Here is an 18,925-nt window from a genome sequence, read left to right as displayed (position 1 = left end):
CCCCGCATTCCTGCCTGGGAGGAAGCCCCACACAGGCTCCAGTCCCAGCAATTCTTGACATCACAGCCAGGCAGGCAGGTGATCCCTTAAGGACCTTCCTCTAGTACATGTGGTGTGGGTGAGTTCTCACTTGGTAGACAAATATGTGGCATGTCTTTATGGGGGACAACACTGCTCTTGACCATAGCAAGGTCAGTTCCTATGGGTATGGACTGAACAGAATTTCTGAGTACATTCTGAGCTAAAATGGAAGTGACACATGTTTTCATTTCATTATTTTGAGACTCATCTCTTCCATGCTTACTGTGCACAGTGTCAGGTCCTATATTCAGTCTTTTACATAAAGTATCTCATATAACCCTCACATTTCTTTGATATAGGAACTATTATTTTCATTTTATGAAAACCAAGATTCCATTAGATAAAACAAATTACAAAAGTCACACAGCCAAGATTCAAAGCAAGATTTAAATTAGTTTGTCTGACTCCAAAGCAACATTACACTGCTTCTTTAAAAAATTAAAAAATATATGTATGTATAACATTTTGAATATATAATAGAAACCCATGATACAAATTTCAAAAGATTAAAAAAAAAAGTGAAAATATAATGAAAATTAAACCTCCCTCTCTCCCCTGTCCTCTTCCCTGGAGACAACAATAGTTTCTTTCTTTCTTTTTTTTTTCCCAACAGTTTTATTGAAATATAATTTACATGCCATACGATTAAGCCATTTAAAGTGTACAATTCAATGGCTTTTAGTATATTCACAGATTGTACCATTATCACCACAATCAATTTTAGAACATTTTCCACTTTCCCCAAAAGAAATACTGTAGTTCTTTGCTCTCATTCCTCATCCTCCATCCCTTCCAGCCCCAGTCCACGAAACTATTTTCTGTTTCTGTAGATTTACCTGTTGTAGACATTTCTTTCTTTCTTTCTTTTTTTTGAGAGAGAGTCTTGCTCTATTGCTCAGGCTAGAGTGCCATGGCTTCAGCCTAGCTCACAGCAACCTCAAACTCCTGGGCTCAAGCAATACTCCTGCCTCAGCCTCCTGAGTAGCTGGGTCTACAGGCACACACCACCACACCCGGTTAATTTTTCTGTTTTTGGTAGAGACAGTGTCTTGCTTTTGGTCAGGCTGGTCTCAAACTCCTGACCTCAAGCATCCTCCTGCCTCAGCCTCCCAGAGTGCTAGGATTACAGGCATGAGCCACTGCACCTGGCCCGGACATTTCATATACATGGAATAATACAATATGGCCTTTCGTGACAAGCTTCTTTCACTTAGCATAACGTTTTCAATTCATCCATGTTGTACCATGTGTCAGTACTTCATTTGTTTTTATTGCCAAACAATTAATATTTCATTGTATGAATATACCATATTTTATTTACCTATTAATCAGTTGATGGACATTTAGATTGTTTCTGCTTTTCGGCTGTTACAACTAATGCTGTTATGACCATTTGTGTACAAGATTTTGTGAAAAATTTCTTGAACACGCTGCTTCTTATTTAAGAATATATAGTCAATGCCTTCAAAAAGAGGCTGAAACAAATCCAGATGTGTTTCCTGAAAGGTGCTACTCATGAATTTTGCTAATGGCTTCCCTTAGGCAGCCTATAAAGGTCAGAGGGAAGCTGCCTTGCACTCCCTGCTGTTATGCTGGAGGACGGTGCACTCTACAGGCTCCTGTCCTGATATCTGAGAGGGTCTCGTTAGGACTCAGAGTACCAGCCATGGGATGCATGTTACAGGCAAAGGATGGGCATTGCCCTGTGGGTTTCAATGCACTCCTCTTGCCCCTCCTTTGAGACTACCAGCTGGGTATCCCTAGGCTCCCAGGAAGGCTCACCTTACTCAACTTTCCATCAGCCTCCCAGGCCTGCCTGGCATCCTCCCACAGAGCTGATCTCCATCTTATTGGTCCTGAGAGGTCCAAGAGCTTTAGGTCTCCAAAGCTGCTACTTTCCCTTGATGTGCTAAAATGGGGAAGCAGATGGTTCTCATCTGGGCATGGCTCCCCTCCTTTCACAGAAACAATGGAGTCTGAATTCCATTTCTAAACTGAAGAGGAAGGTCAACTTCTGGGGACAGGATGAAGGTGAAAGCTCAAATGACAACAATAGATAATTCATTCCCCTGGGGACTTTCATCATCATAATAATAATTGCTATTTTTATTGATCATTAATATTGATCACTTATGTGTCAGTCACTGTTAATAGATTGTTTTTATTATTTTCAATACTTACAACTATCATGCAAATTAGATATTATTATCCTTATTTTATAGTTGAAGAAATTGGGGCTTAGAGTGCTTAAGCCCAAGGGCATGCAGTTAATAAGATGCACAATAAAGATTTGAACCCAAGTCTGCCTGCTTCCAGAGATCACACTCTTAACCACTGCACTGTCCCATTTCCTATCCATCTGAGTTACTCAGAGAGGAAGGGCTTTGTAGTGACTTTTTAAGGCAGAGTTTCTCAACCTGTGTAATGGTGATCCTTCCAGTCCTCCAGGAGCAGGTAGGTCTGGTGGAGCTGGAGCCTATGAGCTAGTTTGTTCTGCTGCAAGTTTACCCCAGCATATCATATAAATATAATTATTTTCTATATGACTTGAAAAGGGTTTGGCAGAACTGTTTTAAAAGAAAGAAGGGGACCTGGTGCAGTGGTTCACACCTGTAATCCCAGCACTTTGGGAGGCCCAAGTGGGAGAATTGCTTGAGGCCAGGGGTTCAAGACCAGCCCAGGCAACATAGCAAGACTCCATCTCTACAAAAAATTGAAAAATTAGCCAGGCACACCCGTAGTCCTAGCTACTCAGGAGGCTGAGGTTGGAGGATGGCTTGAGCCCAGGAGTTCAAGGTTGTAGTTACCTATGATTGTGCCACTGCACTCTAGCCTGGGCAACAGAGCAAGACCCTGTCTGAAAAAAAAGACAGCAAAAGAAGAAGAAGAAAGAGACTTCTTTGGTCTCAAAGTCAATTTTGGTGGTTGCTAGAATGCTGATGAATGAGGAGGCAGTCTAGAAGAACCAGACTAGGGTGGGTGCGGTAGCTAATGCCTACAGTCCCGCACTTTGGGAGACAAAGGAGGCAGGATTGCTTGAGGCCAGGAGTTTGAGACCAGCCTGGGCAACATAGTGAGGCCTCTTCTCTAAAAAAATTTTTTAAATTAGCCAGGTGTGGTGGCACATGCCTATAGTCCAAGCTACTCGGGAGGCTGAGGTGGGAGGATTGCTTAAGACTCTTGTATGAAACAATGGGTTGGGGTTGTCTATGAGGATATATCCAGCCCTGGACTCTGCTAAGTTCAGTGGAGAGAGGGCCATGGCAGGTGTGTTCGATGACTGTCTGACCTGCCCAGGGTCTGTGGTGTGGCAAGTGAACTGGGATCCCTTAGCATGAATGTAGGAGACAAGACACATGAGCTAGTGATATGTAAATCTGGAACTGCTTAAGGTTGGAAGGACTAGGCATTTTAAAATAAATCTTTGATGAGAACTTTAAAAAATATTTGATTTCATTTGCCTCCTTTTCTTTAAACCAGAATGCAGTGAAAAGTTTGGGTTTTGCAGTCAGGATGACATACCTGTAAAAAAAAAAAAAAGGAAACTTCGGGTTAACTGAGGATGTGGTGAGTTGTATGTCCTTTAACAGACTGTCTTTGGTCTTAGTGAATGAAGGCAGACTACATTCTGACTCAAGCCCTTTTGGGGATCCCTGGCCTGACTCAGCCCCCTCTCTTCTTAGGAAGGCACATATAAGCTTATTGGCTTTGTGAACCAACTGGCAGTTCACTTCAGCCAGGTCGGGAACCTGATCCCCAAAGACTCGGATGAAGGACGGCGACAGCATTACCGCGATGAGTTAGTGGCAGGTAGGACTCTGGGCCAGCCTGAGGCTGCAGCCCTGGGCCTAGTCCCCTTTCTCTGGTTACTCTAAGGAGTAGACCCCTAAGCCAGAACTTTGTGAAGTCTCTACTTACATAAGGACACCAGCTAGCTGGCTGTCCTGGATAGGTCTGGGAGCTAACTCATGCCACTCAGGCTAAAGATGACCATGGAGCTAAGCAGAGTCTGAAAGGCAGAAACCAAGAAGATCCTTCCTGCCAGGGATTGGGGGAGCAGACCTAGACTTTGAGCTTATTGGTAATATCCTACCAAGGTTCTCAGGAGTCTGCCAAGGTGGTGATTTCAGAAACAGAAAATCTTGAAGAAGATGAAGAGCCCAAGGAGTTAGAAGCTGAAGCTGGAAGTCAAACAGATGTGCCTGCAGCTGGGGTACAGTATGATATTGCTCTCCATCCCTCCTCTTCCAGCTCAAGCTCTGGATGAAGGCTTCACGGGTGACTTATGGGGGGAGGAGGAAGACTGAAGGTGAGAAGTTAGATGCTGCAGGTGCCAACGCATCTGGCAGCATCACTCTCTCCCACCCCTGTCCTATCCCAGGACTTCCGCCCCGCTCCCAATTCTCCACCACCTCCTTCTCACAGCTGAGTCCTGGTCCTCTGGATCTTTATTTCCAGGCAGCTGAAAAAGTGACTGAAGAATTGATAACTCCTGTGCAGCCCAAGGAGCGAATGCTCACTAACAAGTTCAACTTCAGTGAGAGGGCCTCACAGACCTTCAACCACCGTCTCCGGGTAGAGCAGCTCCCACCCTAGCCCCTTTGCTTTGTAGCTCACACTGTGCATGGCAGGGAGGAAGAAGGTCTGACTCCAGCCCCAGCAGCCCTCAGCCTGGCAGGGGTGGCGGGGCAGATGCCACAATTTATCTCTCCAAGGAGAGCTGGGGGCATGTGTTCAGGTCCCTGTAAGCCATCCTGGCAGGAGTTCAGAGAGTAACAAGGAGACTAGAGCCTCCCAAAAACTCCACTAAGAGGCTTAAACTCAAGCTGGACTTTGTGGAGGGGGTAGAAATCAGCACCTGAGAGGAGAGGGGAGGCCGCAACATGCTGGGGGAGTGGGGTGCCTAGGAGCCAGCTGACTGAAGGGGATGGGCTCTGCGGTAGACCAGCTGGCAGAGGTCAGAAAGATTCCCTGACTTGTGAGCGTGGAGGATCCTCAGAACCAGGCTGAGGGAGCCTCTCAGGGTTTCAGGAAGGAGACTCACACACATAAGGGCAGTGTCCCGCAGAAATGAATCTGCGGATGGAGGGCGAGGTCTATGAGGTGAGTTTTTGACAGTGCCTCATCACCCTGTGTGGTCCCTCCACTGACACCTGGTAATCTGGGTGATACATGATGGGGAAGGGCCACATTCCCCTGCTGGAGCCGGAGACCTCAATATTAGGGAGAAGCCTTCTCAGGATGAGAGACATTAGCCTGATGGCCTGCCAGAGGCTGACCTCTGTGCCCTGGCCTGGCTTCCTGCAGGTGAGTCCACCCCCACTCAGAATTTATCTTCATTAAAATTGGCAGTCAGCCTTCACCGCCCCTGCTTTCTAGCTTACACTTCTCCTGTAGAAGGCCAGAATGGACAAAATGTGGGCTTTGAACACATCCTTTGGTCCTTTGCCCAGGCCCCTCTTTACTTCTCCAGTTCTGTGTCCCCGCCCCCCCTCAGCTCCAGACAAAATGCTTCTCCCAAGGATGTACCGTTGGGTTAAGTGAGAAGGAGTTGAGGGCTTTCTGGGGGTTTCCTGTTGTCATCGTTCTCTAGGACCGTGAATGCCAGATGGAGCCTCCTCCCAGGACAAACTTTTCAGCCACAGCCAATCAGGTAAGACCCTGGGCCAGACTAAACCTGTCACCCCCCTGCCCCCCCCACCACACATCCTTTTCTCATTCAGCAGCAAAGGAGAGTGACCTGATCAAGGACTCCTCTGGCAGTCTGCCCTCCTCGTCCATCCACCTCCCTCCCCACTCATTGTCCTGAGCATCCAGGCTCTGAACACCAGGCACATGAGACAGTAGGTCCCTGTCCAATGAGCTCTGGACCAGCCACATGCCCCCAGGGCAAGGCCATCCAAGCTGGATACAGACATGGCTTCTGGAGCCTCTTTCAGGACCAGGGAGAATGTTTGCTCTCATGGACTTTCTGGAGCCTCTGGTGCCCTGTGGCTGACTCTAAAGTGTTAGCACTCTGACCCTGCCCTCCCAGCAGGCTGCAGTGTTCCTTCAGAGCCTCCTCCTTCCCCCTAAAGTCCTCCTGGATGGCAATGCTGGTTTGGGCAGGAAATGGTGCCAGGAGACTTGAGCTCAGGCTCCAACTCTGCTGTTTATACTGTAAGATCCTGGGCAAACCATGTCTTTCTTAATGCCTCAGTTTCTTTCTCTGTCAAGAGAGGATGACAAGCTGCTTCACGGAGTTGTTGGAGGGCTCTGAATGAGATAACAAACACTGAAGTACTTTGCAGTGTGACATACTAGTCCATGGGTGAATTATTAAATGTAAGGTGTGCCTATCTGGCCTCCAGGTGGCAGTGACTGCCCAGCTCTGGGGAGCACACAGTGTGATCTGGGGCATTTGCCCAGCCCAGATCTGCTGCTATCTATCTTTGGGCTTCTCCTGCTGTCAGATCAGGGTTTCTTTACCTTTTGCTTATCTCCTTTTAATGTTGAGGTGTGGTCAGTACTGTAGAAAGCCAGCCTGAGCCACTATGTTTATGCTATCTCTGTAGGGGGATACATTTTTTAAATGTCCTAATTCAGAGTCTTAAAAATCACCAACAAAAATGTGAGCTAGCCTGATGTTTGTCCATTTGCTCTGTCTGGTGGGGATTGCAGGCTAGAACAATGTTGATCTCCAGCTGGAGACCCAGCCTCTGGGCTTCAGGATGGATAAGCCCAGCCCAGAGGTGTCCTGAGAACTCTTTTGTTCTTGTTCCAGAGCTGATGGTTAGCAGGGAAGACAGACATTGAATGCATAATTACAGTGGGCCAAGTAGAGGATGCTTATACAGGGGTTAATGTGACCAACACTGTAAGCCTCAAAGGCCAAAAAGGGGCTTTCTAGGTGAGGACTGCACCCCACAATGATCCCTCTCATCTCCCCTTTCCTAGTGGGAGATCTATGATGCCTATGTAGAGGAGCTTGAGAAGCAGGAAAAGACGAAAGAGAAGGAGAAGACAAAGACCCCCGTGGCTAAAAAAACAGGGAAGATGGCCATGAGGAAGCTGATGTCTGTGGAGTCCCAGGTTTGCTTACGGTTCCCACAGTTCTGTCACAGAATGTCTGAGTGGGGCTTTGGCCTTTGGGTGGTCAGAAAGATGGCTTTCTGGGAGGGTTTCACAGATACTTAAATCAGGGGCTAATGTTGAGGTATAAATAGTTCTTTCTTTGGGGGAAGATGTGAAGAGAGCTACGTCTGCCTCTAGCATTCCACACCTCTCCCCAGTTTGATGTAGGTCTGGAGGCTAGCAGGGTTTCAAGACTGTTGGGCTAGGAAGCGACAGAAGACGTGAACCTTATTGAAAGCACTATATGTATCCTAGAAGAGCTAGGGACTTTGCCCAGGGTGGGGGTGGGGTATGAGAAGAAGGCACCACTTCCCTGGGCAAGGGCTCACAGGGTTTGGGAAAGTGAGATGCTTTTTAACTTTTAGTCTTTGAGTTTACTTGTGCCCTATACTTTAGGTGAGTCTTCAGGGCCAGGAGCCAGGTCAGTCAGAGATGGTCACAGGTACCATCAATGCCAGGCCAATGGATGTGGCCACCCTGGGCTGAATTTACCATGAGGAGCCATGTAGGAATCATTATAAAGGTCATGGTTGGGGGCTCACTTGGGTGTGGCTAGCATAGGTTTGGCGATCATCATGTGAGTTACAGAGATGCAACTGTAGGGGGTCACTGCAGGAAGGTCAGCACAGGAAGATGCAGAAGAGCCACACTTGTCCCTTTGACAAAGATAAATCTAGATGGAGAGCCAGAGTCCCAGTGTGGATCAGAATGGGATTGATCTGCACGGGGATGGGAGGGACGAGGCCCACAGGAGCTGGGGGCTTGTTTCAGCACCTTGGAGAGCTCCACTGGCTGCTCTCTGGGCGGTGGTTCTGCTCCATTCCTGAATAGAAGCTGGGCTAGTTAAAGGAAGTTCCGCTTCCTTTGTCTGAGGTGTGTCCACTTCCACTCAATTCTCTGTTCCATTACCATAATAATATCACATTGAGGGATAACGTCACATTTAGCCCCTGCCTTGGCTTAATAGGAACTGTCCCGATTCAGTTTTATTCAATCACTGATCAAGCACCCAGTGATCACGCCCATGCTGGGTACTGGAACTCTGAGGTGAAAGATGGAGCTCCTGCCCTGGGGACTGCCCTGTGTAGACCCTTAGCTTCCCCTGCACCATTGTCTAGAGGCTAGAGGCTTCAGAAGGGCTACTGGCCTAGGTCAGGGTTTGCATGAAGATCCATCAGGGGTTTGGCTATGGGCTCTGTGCTGGGACCCATGGTTGCAGAAACCCCAACTATGATCACTAGGACCCAGAATCTGGAAGAAAAGTCCCTTTGCTGAGACTGGAATCTGACCTGGGCTGTAATCCCTGCCAGAGTTGGTGCCTAACATCCTCAAGGAAGAAGGATCTCCCCCTCTATTACACTGGGCTCTTCCAGCTTGGCTGACATGGAGGGCTGTGATACAGGCATATTCCAGCTCTCTGGACCAAGAAGCCACTCTGGGAGTATAACACATACACCTTCCTCCAAGTACTGGGCCAGGCTGACTGTTCAATAGAGTGGGAGTGGCAGTTGCCTTACACTTTGCCCAGGCCCCATGCTTGTGTAGAGTGCCACTCCTTCCTCAAAGACCTGGGTCAGATTAGGTTGGTATAAAACTCAAGTATGCAGGAGGGGAGAAAAGAATAACTTCATGATACCCTATAGGAAGGTCTCCAATTGTAGACCCCAAGTTTCTGTCTCCTTAATGATTTGGGTGAATGCAAGCTTGTATGATCTGAACAATAAGGTAGGAATGGAGGGCGGGGCTTAGAGGCCACAAGTTCAATCAGAACCAATAAAGAGATGTGGCTGCTCAAGTAGCCTAGCATCCAGGACAACAGAGGTAATAGCCACCATACTCTCCTCAAAGCACATCCAGACACATGAGTCTCCCAGTTCCCAGAGAAGGTGGTCAGCCTGGGGAGGGACTGACTCTCTGTGTGGGGCTGAGAGCACAGGCCCTGGAGTCCACAGACCTTGGTTTGTTTTCTGGCTTTGCCACTTATTAGCTGGGTTTTTCTGAAACCTCTGTTCCCTCATCTGTAAAGACATCCTAATGATACTTGCTTTGCAGGACTGTTGTAAGAAGCCAAGATAATGTGTGTATGGCCTCTAACATAGTACTTGCATGCTACTGATCAATAGGTGGTGGCTATTGTTGTTAGTATGCCATGCCATGACTGATGGAGTCACCTGAGGAAGTGCTGACTGGGAGGAATGAGGCACTGTCCTCCTACCTCAGAAAATCTATTACCAGGCACACAATTACTTGTGGCCAGAGGACAGAGTTAGGACCATAGGTAGAAGACCCAAGAAAGTAGCTTGTCAGCTGACCGGCTATCTGATCACAGAAAACGCTGCCTGATGTGGGGAGGGTCAAGCTTGCCAGGGAGCTGCTGAGGGTTCCTGCTTTGGGTCAGAGAATAGGGGGATTAGCCAGGACCAGATGAACTCTTAGGGCTGTGATTATAAGACTCTGATGAATGTGCTCCTGGGTCAGTTTTCTGAGATAAACTGAGATAAAGTCAGTTTGGGACGTGGCAAAAGGCCCTCCAAGGGCAGTTCCCCAGATGTGACTTTATAAGCCTCCACTGCGCTAGTCTGCACATTTCTTCTGACACCATCCCCACCTGGAACTGGGTTAAATAATAATGCGTATTATTACATTTAATCCTCACAATGACTCTAAGACTCAGACATGTTAAGTAACTTGCCCAAGTTTTCCACCTGGCTCCTAATCAGTGGGATTCGGGGTAGGAATGCAGGTCTGTGTGGCTCCAGAACACATTCTGTGAGCCACTGCCTGACGCTGCCAACTCCTGGGAAATCTAATCCTTGGGAGCCATGGGCCTGGCCCTCTGGCACCCCTCTGGAAGGCTGCCCCCCCTAGCTGGTTCACTCCTGCCACCTGCCCTAAACCCTTTGGGCCTTTCTTGTCAGCCCCCAAACTCTTTGCTGCTCTCTTAACCTGCCAAGTGGTTCATCTTGTGGATTTGTGGGATTTCACAAAAGGATAATCTTCTTTTTGATTCAAAATGAGTCATTTTTTTCCTGGTGTAAAACTTCCTGCTTTCTCTTTGGTCTGGACAGTGGGAAGGGCCCTGGGATTAGGAGTCTCAGTTCTATTAGTACCTGGTACTCCATGTGTAAAAGCATGTCTTTTCCCTCTTCTGGCCTCTGTCTGTGTTTTCCCCAGCCTTTGACTAGGTAAAGGGTTGGACCAGAAGATCTCTGAGGCATTTAATGGGAGTCTATGTCATTCCCAGAGCTGATAAAACCTCTCTGTCCCCACCAAAGAAGCCTCCAACCTTCCCTTCTCTGTTCTCCCTTCCAATACACTTCCCGGGCTCTCTTCAATGCCCTGTCTTGTGCTCCAAAACAACTTCAGAATGAAAGAGCATGAAGCAGGCTCTGTCTAGGGGCCAGGTATGTCAGCTCAGACCCCTTGTGCCACTTGCGAGGTAGGAGTTCCCAGAAGGGAATGGTGAGTGAGCTGGGCCTTTGCCTTTACAGAGCTGTCGGGGGGTGGAGCCCGGGGGGGGGCGGTATCAGAGAGGCATTGCTGAGCCAATTGCAAGTCTGGGCTTGTGGCTCAGGGCGTACGTCCTTACCAGGTGCTGGCTTATGAAGACCTGTGGCTTCTTTATTCCCACAGAGCGATGATATCACCAAAGTGTCTCAAGCTGCTAAAATCGTGGAGCGGATGGTCAACCAGAATACATATGATGACATTGCTCAAGGTAAGATTTGAAGTGCTGGCAACCATTGTTATTGCCTGCGTTAAAAATCCCTCATAAAAGATTGGTATTTGAGTGTCCCATGCTAGATCCTCTAGGTGCAGGGGAGAAAACATAATCCCTCCCTCCTCTGGATGTCACTAGGGAGACAAGACTTACTTGGGTCAGCCATGAACAATGGCACAAGAAACCATAGATATAGTGATGAGATCTGACAGTGGTGTAGCAAAAATACCTGCACATTAGTGATCCACTGTCATCTTCCCATTGATCCTGGGAGGCGGCAGAGCAGAGATGATTACCCCTACTTTACACACGAGGAAGCTAGGGCCAAGGCTATGTGGCTAGTGAGTGGCAGAGAGGACCCAAATCTAGGGCTTAAGCTTCCTTATTCTGTGTCTGTCCTCTACCCAGTCCAGCTTGGGAATGCTATAAATACTCGAATGTATGGGATAGACAGAAACTGCTCAGGTAGGGAAGAAGGAACATGAGGGATGAGTGAGAGCAGTCAAGGAAAGCTTCAGGGTTGGGGAGCTGAGCTAGATGCCAGCAGATAAGCAGAGTTTGAGAGGGAGGGTAGCTGAAAGGGAGGACATTCTGGGCAGGGGATGGCAAGAGCAGTGACCTGGCGGTAAAAATGAATAGGAATGGACTCTGGTGACAGGGGTAGCAGGCTCATTGACCCAAACAGCGGCTTTGTTGGAAAGTGATGAGAGTTCAGGCTGGAGAGGTTGGAGCCAGTTGACGGAGGGCCTTGAATATCATGCTGGGAATCTGAGCTGAGGTTCAGGTGTGGGGTGGGATGGGCCTTGCCACACCTGACCCAGCCTGCGTCATAGAGGATGGAGAAAAAGGAACAGTTATAATAGCAAAAACAAGCACCAGCATTCACTGGGAATGGCCTATGTGCCAGGCATTGTGCTATGCAGTTTACATGTATCATTTTATTTCTTCCTGACAACCACACTGGAAGGTGAATACTATTATTTATTATCTCCATTTCACAGATGAGACACTCAGGCTGGGATGTTGCCATTTGTTCAAAATCACAGCTTGTGAGGTGTGAGTGGTGGAATCAAAACTCGAACACAGGCCCTCAGATTGATAGCCTGAGCACTTCACCACTGGGCTACAAAGCTGCTGAGCTGGAACAGACATTTCAAATAAACACCCTCAATAGATCTATCCTGGTGATTAATTAGTGATGGGGTGAAGAAAGAGATTGATTCAGAAATGCTTAAATCCTGGGGGCCTGGGAAATTCTGGTGTCTTTGACAGTGTCAGGGAAACAGAATCCTTCCCATGGCATGAACAGCACATTCCCAAGTGACTTGTATTTCCCTAAGAGGTTGTGCATTTATATGGAGCAGCTGCCTCCCAGAGTTGGCAGTTCCTTGCTTCTGGCTGGTCTCCTTTGCTGACAGCCTAAGGCTCTTCTTGGTGACTTGATGCTCATTGCTCGCCCATGGGACGTAGAAACCAAGGCTGCCAAAACCAGCAGCCTAAACAAGCCCCCTTGTTATCATTCAGGCTGGAAAACGACCTCGAGTGCTTTTCAAAGCTGTCAAAGTACACAGCAGCTGTGAATGAATTTGTCACTCACACAGCTTGGCTTCCTGAAACCCAGCCTCTGCAAGTGGCCCACCAAAGGACTGCAAACCTGATTAATATCCATGGAGAAATTAGTCTTGGTGAACCACTTTCATTTACAAGAATACAGTCACATAAAAATGCATTGAACTTTGATTTTTCTAATTGCATACTCTTTTTCCTTTGGGAACGTGTAATCATGAAGCAGTGAAAATAGAGAAAAGTGTTACTAATTAATCTCCGCCCTGAAATGAGATATTTTCAAAGATAACCAAAGCTGGGTGATCTCTGATGTGATCAAGGCTCATACCTCTCTGATCACTCAAATCTTTTTTGTTCTGAGATATTTTTGATGTTTGAGGGTAGTCCCACAACCTCAAGGTGTGGGGCATTGTGGGAGAGGCTGGGGCAATGCCTGGCCATGTCCTTGGCTGTGTTGAATGAGAGGATTCATTTTCTAAATGGTTACCCTTCATTGGAAAAAAATGCTGAGAACGTTTCACTTCTGCCGATTTATTTCTATGCATTCTATAAACAGTTGTTGGGTGTCTGCTTTGTGGCTGGCCCTGTGCTAGGCACTGGGGACCCAGAGATGAATATAACGTGTGTCCTGCCCTCCAGGAGCTGTCTGGTAGGGGAGACAGGCAAAATGATGAAAAGAGGCAACATAGTGTGACAGATGTTTCAGTAGAGGAGAGGCAGGGCTGGAACAGAGGAATGAATTGACTCTGCTCAAAAGAAAGTGAAGGCCTTACAGAGAAGGAGTAGTTTGATCTGGATCTAGAGTGAGTAAGAGTTTGCCATGAAGAGCAGGACATTTTAGACATAGAAAAGCATGTAGAAACACAAAGAAACATGAGACACCTTGACTCATTGGCACTATTTGATGTAGGGGGGTACATGGACAGCTGGCTAGAAATGCCATGGAAGTACTGGCCAGGAGCCTTGGTTTGATCAAGGAGCCCTGTGCAAGGAGAGCCATTGAGAGGGTTTTAGTGGGGTGGGGAGAGTGGTGTGGTAAGGTTATCTGTTGGTTCAGTCTGGCAGCTCTGTGGGACATGGGCTGGAGGAGGAGTTACTGGAGGTAGGGGACCAGTTAGAAGCATGTCATAATAATCCGGGTGATGGATGTTGAAGCCCGAACCTGGGCAGTGTTTGGAGAGAAGTGAATGGATTAAAAAGATAATCAGAAGGAAAATATGAGAAATGATGGAAAGAGATCAGTCAAGGATTATCCAGGTTTCTGAGGTAGACAAGTAGAAGGATGAGATTTCTACTTAACTTAGAAAAAATGGAAGGCATAGACAATTTTAAGGGCAGGAGATGAAGTTGAGTTCAAGGAACCCATGGGGGATCCAGGCAGCTTCGTTAAAGTGAAGCTTGGCAGTGAATATGAAGATGGGCTACGTTTTAGAGATTTACGAGGCAGAATGAATAGAACTGTTAATCAACCCTTGGCAGCTGAACCTCTGAAATTTGACTGCTCCCCTCTGAGCCTTCTGAAATGCTGGGGAAACTCATGGGGACAAGGGCTGCAAACCTGGGATTTTAGTCACACGGACATGGCTGCTTTATTGTAATTTACCTCCAGCAACAACGATGACAGTACCAATAGCTAACACACAGAACTTACTCTGTGCCAGGCACTTTTTGAAGCTCTTTGTATATATTACCTTAATTAATATATCCTCCCAGCAGTCATTTGAGAGAAGTATGCTATTATTCCCATTTTGAAACACAGAGGTTCACCATTTTCCCAAAGAGGTACAGACAGTAAGTAGTGGACCTAGGTTTGCCATAAAGTGGCAGTCCCACCGCTGACTTTGCCTGTGTGTGTTTAAGATTTTAAGTATTACGAGGATGCTGCTGACGAATACCGGGACCAGGAGGGTACCCTGCTGCCGCTCTGGAAGTTCCAAAACGACAAAGCCAAGCGCCTGGCGGTCACCGCCCTCTGCTGGTGAGTGCAGGCATTGCAGTAGACCCTGAGGGCCCACAACAAACCAACCCCAAGGAGCCCCTTCTGCTGCATTGAACCACCGTGAGTGTGACATGTGGCAGTATGGGAAAAACAGGATTCCTATGGGATTGCAAGATCATCCCAGATCTCTCAGTTGATGAGGGCCTAAGCTGGAGAGTAGAAGTCTGCAGGGAAGTTAGGCTCCAATGTCCATGGGAAGACCTTTGTCCATGGAAAGGCCATGTTCATTTCCTGTGCCAATGGGTTCATATTTCTTTTGCAGGAATCCGAAGTACAGGGATCTTTTTGCAGTGGGACATGGCTCCTGTAAGTGATCTGGCTGTTCATTCATTTGCTCATGTAAACAACAAACACCAAGTACCTGCTCTGTGCAGAGCTCTTTGCCAGGTGTGAGAAATGCAAAGATGACTAGGACATAGTCACTGCCCTCGGGGGCGCTCACAGCCTAATGGGGAAGACCTACAGTCATACCAGCTATTAGTTCTGGGTAAAGGAATATACTAGGCTGAATGTGCCAAATGAGCCTTGAAAGAGTTTTCCGGTGAAGGAGAGCAGAGCACTTCCGGCAGAGGGACATACATATGAAAAGGTCTGGAGGCATGAGAAGTATGACAGGAAATGAAGCTGTTGAGGGGCTGCGGTCAGCCGTCAAGGGACTTGATAAGCCATTTCAAGAAACTCAGACCTTCTCCTGAGGGGAAACCACTGAAGGAATTCAAGGACAGGGACATGACTAGTGCGGGGGGAACTGCAGGCATAAGGCTGGAGACTGAGAAAGAGGTTGGGAGACTGGCGCAGGCTTCCCAAGGAGAGAGGCAGGATCTTATAACCACAACTGTGGGGCAGGGATGGAGGCCCCTGCCCCCCATCAGGCCTCCTCATGAGGCAGTCCTGATCAGGTTGTAGGGGGGTATGGAGAGGGGGAGCGAGTGCTTGAAGTGCTTCATCCCTTGGCCCCTGAGCCCTGGGATACCACTGTTGTCCCGAGTGTCCCTGCCTCGGCCAGTACCCACCTGCAGCAGGGAGGTACCTGCATCTGGGCAGTTTGCTTTCCCTTCATGTGACTTGGTTCCCACAGAAGCCCCTATCACTGTGCTGGCCTGGACGTTCCCCCTTCCTGACGGGAGAGGGCCCTACACTTCGCACTAGTCGCAGCTTCCCATGCTAACAGCTTGTCCTCTGGCCGGGAGGATCAGCTTCTGCAAACAGAAAAACCTTCCCATTCTCCAAGCTGCTGCTGGCTGGCAGGCACACAAGCTCCTGGTCTCTGCCCCTCGGACCGCCTGGCCGCCCATTCTTTGACCGGGGTTGGGGAGAGGGGAGGGCGAGGAGGAGTTGGTGTTTGTCATTCCTCTCAGGGAGGAGACCTTGGCGCTGCTCCCGGTCTTGTGGTCTGGGCTGCCTTTGAGGATGCCCTAAATGCCTGCATTGTGTCCCCACTCCTGAGGGTGGGCTGCTGCCAAATGGGAAGCACCCTCCCCCTCTGGCAGGGAGCTAGCACATTCCCCCGCCTGTGCTGCAGCTACTGGGCCTGGAACAGGGCCTGGGGATTGGGCAGGTCCCCTAAGGAATGGGTGTGGACCCCCCTGTGAGGCTGCTCTCAGCCCAGGCTCTCTGCCCAGAACTGAGGTGGGGGTATGGCAGGCTCCCTAGAAGGTGGGAGGAGAAACTGCTTCAGTTCTAGCCCATCCTTCTCCCGCCCAGGGTCAGAAGCAAGGCCAGCTGGTCGGAGTCATATGGCGGGCTAGGGGGCAGCCTTCGTCAGGAGCAGCAGAGAAGAGTAATTTACCTCTCACAAATGTGACAGACCCAGCACCTCCTTTGGGCAGGCACTTACCCAGGAAGGGTCTCTTTGTTCTTCGTGGGTCCTTTCAGCAACATTCACAGGCATGAGTGCTGCCCCAGCACGGACCTTCTCCTGCAGGGTCACTCCCCAGTGGTGTGCCTGGGGCCAGAAGCTCTCTGAGCCTTAGTTTCCTCACTGGGGACATGGAGAGGCTGGCAACCTGCCAGGCCTCCAGCCCAGGGTTGTTGTGAGGCACACTTGAGAGAGAAGACATAAACGTGTCCGGCATGCTGTGGGAACCACCTACATATGAAGGACAGTCATTGCTGAGTTGTGTGTCATTCTTTCCCCAAGCTTTCCTGCAGTACCCTCAGGGGGCCTGAGCAGAGAAAGGGGGCTGTGGGGACAGAGGGGAATCTCTCTTAGGGAGCAGTGCCCAATGGCACCTGCAGTAGTATTTGCTGTTGCTGTCACTGGCTCAGGATTTGTCAGCCAGCTTTCAGGTAAGCATCTATTCTCCAGATCCTCGCATATCTCAGAACCACCTGCAGAGGCCTGAGCAGAGCCAGGCTGGGCTGGGACTCAGAAAGGCCCCTGCATCCGCTCCTGAGGCCGCCTCCAGGAGTCCCATGCTCTTGAGTGCCCAGGTGCCTCCATGGAAGCAGAAGGGCACAGCTGAGGTGGGCAGGCACCCTAGTTGCTGGCTGGGGCCATCGTGAGGAGCAGCTGGAAGCTGCTTGTCTTTGGAAGCTCCCAGACACCAATCTCCCATAATCAGATTTTGCCTCATATGGACAAACACTGAGTGAGAATTTGGGTTTGTTGTTGAGTTTGACCCTGGTGAGCTCAGTCCAGACCTCATAAACCTCGTTTTGCCTGTAATTCCCAGATATTTATTCTGTAATCTACCCAAATAAAACTTTGGCTGGGGTAGGTAGGTACCCTAGCAAGGACTGTGACCAATCCCCCATTTTTGGGACAGGGCAGGTTGGTTGGAGCCAGGCCAGGAGCAAGCAGACGGGGAAAGGAAGTCCAGTAATTGCCTGCAAAAGAAGCATTCCCACATGTCCCCCTCTGTGGCTGCTGACTACTAGTGGTGGGCACGTCAGGCTGCTCAAAGGGCAGAGACTCGGCAGAGACTAGAGCCAGGTCCCATGTTCCTAGCAGAGTGGAGAAAGAGACTGTCAGCAGGTGAAAGCAGGTGGAGGAAGGTTGAAGGAAATGGGAGCTAGAGATGGCCTTGGGACTGCTGGGATGCAATTATGTCAGCCTGCTGGACTGAGAGGGTCCTTTCTAGCCCATTAGCCAGCTCATGGCAGGGAACTGGGGGCTCCTCATGGTCTGCCAGGCAGCGATGGTGGAACAGATCCTGGATGCTCTGTGTGGTCCTGAGGAGATGAGGCAGGAAGCTTCCCAGGAGCCACATATTGGAAGGGCAGGGTAGCCAACTGTCGTTCAGCCCAGCCTCCCTCTGGGGACAGCACCTTCAAAAGGGGCCAACATCAGGCCCTGGTTCCCAGCGCTAAACCCATTCCCACCTATCCCACTACATCCTGGCTTGTCCCTGAGCCTGCCCAGGCCAGAGATACACTTGTAGGGATTTAAATCTTTCCTGATCATTTATTTGTCAGCTTCACTAATTAAGCAGTGTTAATTTCATTTACTGAAAATGGAAATTCATCCACCTCATTTCTCCCTGTTCATCCTCCACACACAAAATCCATCACTCCTCGGCTACAGGCTGCGTAAAATTTACAGGACTAATTATGTTGTCAGGTCTCTTTGTAAATACAGTCCATAAAGGCCACTGTGCTTGCTGGGTTGTACTGCAAGGGCATTCCTGTTGTTAGTTTAATTACTGGTTAGTTATTTAGGTTCTCAAATGTTTGCCTCATTTTCCCTAAATCAAATTAAATGTCCCGCCTGATGTATTCTGTCTCCAAGGCCTTGCTCTTATTTTCACACTATTTAAATATGACTTCTAATTGAATGAGAGTGCCTGGAAAAGCCCAGCTGCCTGGGAGGCAGAGCCCAGCTTGTCACTATGGCCTCTGGGCCATCCTTAAGGCTTGGAACCCTCTAGCACCTGATGCCCTTCTTTAGGGCAACCTTGCGCTGGTCCCCTGCCTTTGGAAACAGTGAAAATCCAAACCCAAGGGACATTACTTCCTGGAGTCCAAGGTGGCAAGGCTGAGGTATGGGAGACTGAGGGAGGGTTTCATTATTGTGGCCAGAAGAGCTGAGGGTCATTGCATCCAGCCTGTGGCTTCTAGAGGGACTGCTCTCAGAGTTTCCCAGAACAAAAGTGCCATCTATGGGAGCGCCTCTCTCTGATTCCTAAAAGTAGAGTTTTAGGAATTTTCCCTGAATGCCTACTATATTAGTTTCCTGTTGCTGCCATATCAAATGACCACAAACATAAACCTTAAAGCAACACACATTTATTATCTTACAGTTCTGGAGGTCAGAAGTCCAACATCAGTTTCACTGAGCCAAAATCAGGTGTCCGGAGGCCTGCGTTCCTTCTGGAGGCTCTAGGGGCGCATCTATTTCCTTGCCTTTCCAGCTTCTAGAGGCTGCACACATTCCACAGCTTGTGGCCCCCTTCCAGCAAGCAATCGCATCATTCTGACATCTGCTTCTATGGTCACATCTCCTT

The 18,925-nt window shown here is 48.8% G+C and overlaps 1 protein-coding gene across 2 annotated transcripts in view; it reads left to right on the top strand.

The window, feature by feature from the left end:
- The window catches only part of DNAI1 (dynein, axonemal, intermediate chain 1), a 53,782-nt gene that overhangs the window by 18,001 nt on the left and 16,856 nt on the right, over positions 1-18,925 (top strand). The window contains exons 5-12 of one of the 2 annotated variants that reach the window (XM_012656020.1): positions 3,765-3,891; positions 4,179-4,294; positions 4,540-4,656; positions 5,675-5,734; positions 7,018-7,152; positions 10,828-10,912; positions 14,342-14,459; positions 14,743-14,786. In XM_012656020.1, the coding sequence (XP_012511474.1) occupies positions 3,765-3,891; positions 4,179-4,294; positions 4,540-4,656; positions 5,675-5,734; positions 7,018-7,152; positions 10,828-10,912; positions 14,342-14,459; positions 14,743-14,786 (802 nt within the window). Of the gene's footprint in view, positions 1-3,764; positions 3,892-4,155; positions 4,295-4,539; positions 4,657-5,674; positions 5,735-7,017; positions 7,153-10,827; positions 10,913-14,341; positions 14,460-14,742; positions 14,787-18,925 lie in introns of both variants that reach the window. The other variant, XM_012656023.1, reaches the window with a different exon arrangement.

The sequence above is a fragment of the Propithecus coquereli genome, unplaced genomic scaffold (genome assembly GCF_000956105.1).
Source record: "Propithecus coquereli isolate 6110/MARCELLA unplaced genomic scaffold, Pcoq_1.0 Scaffold114, whole genome shotgun sequence".
NCBI classification, from domain to species: domain Eukaryota; kingdom Metazoa; phylum Chordata; class Mammalia; order Primates; family Indriidae; genus Propithecus; species Propithecus coquereli.
The sequence above is the reverse complement of the archived record's forward strand: the minus strand, read 5'-3'. Positions and strand labels throughout refer to the sequence as shown.